At 37.0% G+C, this 6,660-nt stretch overlaps 1 protein-coding gene across 1 annotated transcript in view; it reads left to right on the top strand.

The window, feature by feature from the left end:
• IL17REL (interleukin 17 receptor E like) overlaps positions 1-6,287 on the top strand; it is a 46,857-nt gene extending 40,570 nt beyond the window's left edge. The window contains exons 15-18 of the mRNA XM_053977901.1: positions 998-1,057; positions 2,088-2,145; positions 4,360-4,414; positions 5,359-6,287. Of these exons, the coding sequence (XP_053833876.1) occupies positions 998-1,057; positions 2,088-2,145; positions 4,360-4,414; positions 5,359-5,386 (201 nt within the window). The 3' untranslated portion in view covers positions 5,387-6,287. The remainder of the gene's footprint in view (positions 1-997; positions 1,058-2,087; positions 2,146-4,359; positions 4,415-5,358) is intronic.
• The last annotated feature ends 373 nt before the right edge of the window (positions 6,288-6,660 follow it).

A 6,660-nucleotide genomic window follows, 5' to 3' on the forward strand; every position in this document is an offset into this window, starting at 1 on the left:
GCTGTATTACTGTCAGAGATCGAAATCTTGTACGGTAGAAGAGTTGTCAACACTCAGAAAAGGTTCCCTTCAACTGGTCTATTTCACATGAAATCTGTGGAGTTTATATTTTCTGGTTTCAAAGGCTGTGTGAATAGCTAAGTGAAAGGGGTAATGGTGGAGAACCAATAAATCACAGCTAGATATTGAAGTGTGTGTTTCATGAAGGCACTGATACATTTTAAAATGCTGTTTTCTTCCCTTTGGTACAAAGCTGTTATGTCCTCTGCTACTGTGACAGAATGGGACCCCACATAAATTACATATGGTTCCTATCTCTACACCATGAGCAGTATACACAAGTTTTCATCAAGACCTCACTCTGTGTTCCCAGAAACCAATGTTGATCCTCTAACTACTAATTCCTCTTCAGTCGTGCTTGAATATATTCACCTAATTTCCCCAAATTATTTTAGGAGTTTGCCACCCTGAAGAGTGGTGTAGGATCCATAGCTATTGGTGGAGTAACAGACATTATTTTGAGGACAAACCATAGTCAGTCAAATATTAAATGTCAAGCCAGTCATTTAGGACAATTTTACCCTAAGGCTCAGCTTGTTCTCTGCATACAATGGGATGGGAAGTCCAGAAGAACTGTAAAGACAGGGTCATTCCTTCAGCTCATACACCAGGGAGAAGTGAAGATGATGGGAGGAAGCATAGAGTGGGGGGAGGGAGAGTGTCCTCCTTGTGATGCTCCATAAAATGCAGTAACACTCCCTCTTCCTGTACTGCCAGACTGTGCTTGGCAAAACTACACCAGCTGCTTAAGGTCATTGAGATCTGGGGTTATCTCTGAAAATAAATAACCTGCCATTAATCCTCTAACACAGTAGAACACAGAGCATTATTGAAAACCAAAGCAAAGAGCTAGAGAGACACAGTATGTTTTCATTGTTCCAGGGTATGGAAAATAGTGATTTTCAATTTCTTTCTTTTTTTTTTTTTTTTTCATTAGGGAGATTCTGTTTCAATCACTATGTCACAGGAAATGTGTGGGTCAACAATTTGCATTCAGGTATGTGTCTTGCTTTTGCCAGGTACCCTGTACAAAATAAACTAATAAACAAATCATTAAAACACCAAGCAAACCAGCAGGTACTCTCACTGCTTTCTCCTCCCAGCTAAATCTGATTACTGTGCAAATCGAGTTGGCAAAGAGCATTATTTATAGCTTGGTATGCTGCCAGCACTTTTCTTTGAGATGACATTAATTAACTGAGAAGTTGCTGTCTGTGATCTTGCTCCTTTGTCAGTGGCATATAAAAGGATATCATCAGGATATTGCTAATTCTGTCTTTATATGTTCCTCCATTAAAAAAAGATACAAGTAAATAATAGATGAATTTTCAAAAATTGACATTGACTAGAAAAGGTAAGGCATATAGTAAACAGCACAGCTGTATATAGTGTATAGTGTCCTAGAATTAGCACTCAGGAAAGTAGAACTGAGCAAATTATTTCTGACATTTCTGCACACTATTTCCATAGCTGAACTTCATTAAGAAATTTTGTTCATAGAAAATGAGCAGGAAGCTGATAGGTTTATACCTCTCTGGAGTTAATGTTCTCAGCAGACACTGAGAGAAATGAAAGTGAGAGTGGTGCTCTGAGGCTCCATTAGCTGCCCTGGAAGGCCCTTCTCAGCTTCACATTCTGCTGCTGGGAAGAAAGAAGGAAGATAGAAGTGAGACTGGCAAGAGCCTTATGAGTAATGAGAGTAGTAGATCTTTCCCTAGTGAGAAATAAAATTTAGTGGGGAGACTGAAAATTTCCTGCATAAATTATTTATTCTGTAAATAAGATATTATCTGTCAGACAACAATAACAACAAAAATTATGATTAACTCTATCATTTAAATACCTAAAAATGATTGCAACTCACTTAATATACACTAGACCAGCAATTTCTATATGTGTATATTTAAAAACAGATTTAAAATGCAGTCACTTGAGTAAACTAATAAAGCAATCTCGTTTTGTCAACACAAGTGCTTAGTAACAGTTTTGCTGAAAGGGGAATAAGCCTCAATTCTTTCTTTTGAAAGGGTTGGAGAACAGATGTAGATTATTCAGTTCCACTGCAGATCTGTGATATCTTCTGTGGTAAGTAGGCATGTTAACAAAAGAAGCATTGGGTCTTGATTCTGTAGAAGAGAACATTTCAGGTGAAGTATGTTTTCACTGGGAAACCGAGGTGGGATTCACCTGACTGAATGTAGATGTGTGCACAAGAGCTAGACATGCTCAGATTCCTTTATAGACAGTGGACTCATATACCTCATGAGCTACTTTAATTAGCTCTGCAAGGGCAACTTGTGTGGCTGGCTGCTGCCTCTGCTTCCTGGGTGAATTTTCCACCCTGTGCCAGTTTCTGTGTGTCACACCTATATTTACCTTCGTGTCAGTAATAAAAACACACCTTGGCAAGAGGCACACACTGCTGCCCTTGCAGTGACTGCAACACAGCCCTGCTGTCAGTTCTCCCCCTCTGCAAATGGGACAGCAGCATTTCCCTCCACATCCCAGCAAACAGAAGTTTGCTTCTGCATATTATTATTATTATGATTTGAGGTACACTCAGATACACTATGGAGCCAGAATATTCTGAAACCTCCAAGCCCTGAAAGTAAGGTGTTGTAGAAATTAGTGAGTTCAGAGCAAACTAAGGCTGTGGGGTTTAAGGTGAACAGTACAGCAGTGGATTGACTAATTTAGAACTAAAAAGTCCAGAAGGAATCATGCTGAGAGAAGCTTCAATCTGGGCATTGCCAAAAACACATCTCCAAACTCACACAACCAACCAACGAACCAACCAACCAACATCCCCTTCTAGTCCACCATAAATATAGTAAGTCTTGTGACAGATTTTCCCTGTTGTCTAAAAACACCTGTCAGTTGACTATGGCTTTAGATTTGGAAGCCTGATAATAAAAAGAAGGGATCTTGAATTTGTAGTCTGAATGTAGCTCCCTGTGTAATCATTCGTATAATGCCAGTTCAGGTTTCTTCTCCACTGAAAAACTTTTAACAAGCCCACTCAAGATGAATAAATTAAATAATCAGTGTTGATTATTTAATCAACATTAAATCATTGTTGATTTAACAATGTATGTTGATATAATAATTGTATGAAACACAATTCATACAGTGGTTCATACAGTGTGGATGCATTTTCATATTTTCCATTTTAAAAATGCAGAGTATGACAAAAACATGTAAAATAATTAAAAGCTCTAGAGATGGCAGTCTTGGAATTTCCCTGACCCTCATAGTAGGAGAGAATGTGTCTGTGCAGTAAATTAAAATAGCCGAACATCAAAAGCTGACCAAAGAACTTTTTGGGCAAAATATTTGATTTAAATATTTAAATAATGAACTTTTTGTCACAGGCTTGTTTGTTTGTTTGGTTTGGTTTTTCGTTTTGTTTCTATGTTTGTGTGTGTGGGTTTTGTTGGTTGTTGTAGGTTTTTTTTTTTTCTTTTTTCTTCTGATTAGGAATTTGTGGAGATTCAAAAGAAAAAGGAGAAAATGTGCACTTATCAAGAATATCAGAACTTTAATATGTGATCACTGTGTTTGTTGTACATTAACCTCATGCTTCATGGATCCTGACATAATTTATGGTTTTGGGATAACGTGATCTACATTAGTTGGTAGATATGGCAATATGGTTTATACAAATGTCAAAGCAAATGACAAATAATCTTGTAATGGCATAGTGAAATAGTGAAAATACATACTGTATACATATTTGTAAAAGAGAAATGTGCATAAGTTAAGTGTTACTGTTAAAGATACCAAGAACTGTTGGTGTGTCCAGAAGACTCATGATATTTAAAAACAAGATTCCAGTCATAACAACATCTATTATAAAAAAGTCATTGTGTCTAACCATCAGGAAGGCTGCTCTTTACCCAGTTTTTAAGAAGAGCTTTCAGACATGTATAATTTATTATTCTACAATGGATTGCATTTTTCTATAAGTAGATGGGCTTTGGGAATTACAATGGTTTGGTCTTGTTTGCTCCACAAAGGATGGAGATGGGAAAAAATGTGTTGCGTTTCTTTAAAATTTGCATTTAATAGCATTGACTTGGAGGCAATACTTTGTGTTCCTTTCAAATTTTCTATTTCTTTTGACCACTTTTCTGGATTCTATTTAATAAAGCCAAGCATTTTGAGACATTATTTCCCCTATAAAATAAGAAATGTATGTATTTTGTATGAAACAATAACCTATATCAGTTACTCTGAGAATAAATATGTGAATCATAATGAAAACAAAATGACAACCTATATTTGAACTTGTTCCCTTAGGTTTTCATGGTCAGTCATACAGTGATGGAAACCCACCAAAAGCCATGACACACAGGTATCCATCTAATTTACAGTTTAAAACATCTGTGGGAATGGATGGAGTTTTTAATCTTGAAACCATATCACTGGCCTTGTTACAGGCACAGACGGAATATCTGAATGAATTTTGTATATAGCTAGAAGGAATATCAGGTTCTTAACTCTCCCACTGAAGACATTCCCTGCTTCTGTGCTCTCTCTTCTCTTGCTTTCTCTCCTTGCAGTTTAGTTTGGAATCAGAGGTAGCTGCCTTGCTGCCAAAGTGAGGAGAAAGGGAGGCAAGTAACCAGTGGAAGTGAGAAGTTTGTAAAGTAACAACACAGCCTTCAAGAGCAACAAGCTCAGATGTGCTGTGCATGATATTCACATTATTAGCACCTGTCCCCTGCTTTCTCATTGACCTTTGCATGCAGATCAGATCCTCTGTGCTCTCACTGATTAGACATGTCTGCTCAGCTGCTCCAGTGCTGCTTCTTATTGCCACAGTCCTTTGCAAAACACCTCTCCTAGGCTATAGACAAATCAGTAAATAATGCAGCCCATGGAGGTATTTGGTAGACCCTGAGCCCTTAAAAATTCTCTTATTTTAAGGATACCTTTCAGATCTAGCCTAGAAGAGTGAGAGCTACCTAGAACCTCCAGAGAAAATAGAGATGGTCTGAAAAAGTTTGTTCAAAGATGGGGAAAAGATGCAGCCTTGCAAAAGCTCTGCAAATCGTGGTTGAGAAGGGGCTACCATCCGTGCCTTGAGGCAGTCTTTGGCTCTTCCCTTGTCTTTTCCCTTACCATTCAGGAAAAAGTATCATGGTTTTGTTTATTTTTTCATATAAGCACTGTTTGAACTGTGACAGTCAAGTACACAAGCTGTAGACAAATGGCTAGATTTGTTATTTTATACCAGCACACTCTAGAGAAAATAACCTCACAACAATCTTCTTTCCTCTTCTGTTTTTCTCCTAGGATGAAGAGTGTGGAGTCCTTGCATTGAATTTAACAACATGTTTTCAAGGTCCTCAGTATCTTCTTAACATTGTATTTTGGTGCAACTTGTAAATCTGGTCTAACTGGTCATCTCTCATGATAGTAGCTTCTAATTACTGTGAGATTATTCTCATGAGTGAAGAATTTAGCAAGTTGAGCCTACTCTAAAATGACAAATTCAGATTAGGAATCCTTATTTCCCAGTATTTAAAAAAAAAGGGTCTTAGATCACCTAGAAAATCAGGTCCTCATTTCCCTTCTAAAGTAGTATTTTATACAATACAATGCTATAAGTGAATACTTTCATAGTACTTTGTATACCTATAGAACAAATATTTCAGATTTTCTTGTTGGTAACTTTCATTTTTAAAACCATAAGCAAAAGTTTTTGAGAAATGAAGAATGGAGGAAGTTTTCTCAGCTTTGATTCATTATTCTTCTTTGCAATTTCCTGTCTTGATTTTCTCATGCCATTATGATGATCTCACCGTGACAGACTATGTTCTTAAAGTATATCTAACAACTGCTTTCTGTGTTTGCATTTGTGTTTGCCTTGGAGATATTTTTCCTATTTGTCTGAGGTGGTATATGCCTTTGGTTTGATAGCTATTTAAAACTGTCTTGTGCAAATGTGGTCTAGAAGGAAACAGTTTAATGGAAATAATGGAAATATTTTTCCCCATTATATCAGTATTTATACTCAATTGTTCAGGATAATATTACACACTGTACTGATTATCAAATATTTGGCCTTTATTTCACTGAATAGTCCTGTCAAACATGCTTCCTGTTGTGTAACATTGGAATAAAGTAAAATAAAAGATGATTAATAGCCTATCCTGAAACCATGTGGAAGTGATCATGTGAGAACAGGAATATGGGTGAGGAGTAAGGGAACAAGAAGTTCATCAATAAAAAATATTTTCCATATGAATGTGTGGGGTTTTAAAAATTGTTTGTTTTGTTTTGTTTCAAGAGAAGATTCATTGACACATTTACAGAGTATGGTGTAAGAGACATATCCACTACATTGAAACACAAGAATTTTTGAGGTGGCCTGGAGAGGTCAAGTTCTTCTTGACTCCTTTGATAAAAAAGCTTTATTGTTTAGACTGCACATCTATTAGGTCTAGTTTCATTCCTAGCAGGGCTGCAGCACCAAAAGCAGAGCTGGCAGGGCAGCATTCCTAGAACACTTAGTTACTTTCTTTGTGAAGTAGAAGCTCTGACCTACCCAGACACACCTGCTTTGCCTCTAATACCTTTCAGGCTGCAGCCAGA

This window comes from Vidua macroura, chromosome 5 (assembly GCF_024509145.1).
Source record: "Vidua macroura isolate BioBank_ID:100142 chromosome 5, ASM2450914v1, whole genome shotgun sequence".
In the NCBI taxonomy this organism is placed as follows: Eukaryota; Metazoa; Chordata; class Aves; order Passeriformes; family Viduidae; genus Vidua; species Vidua macroura.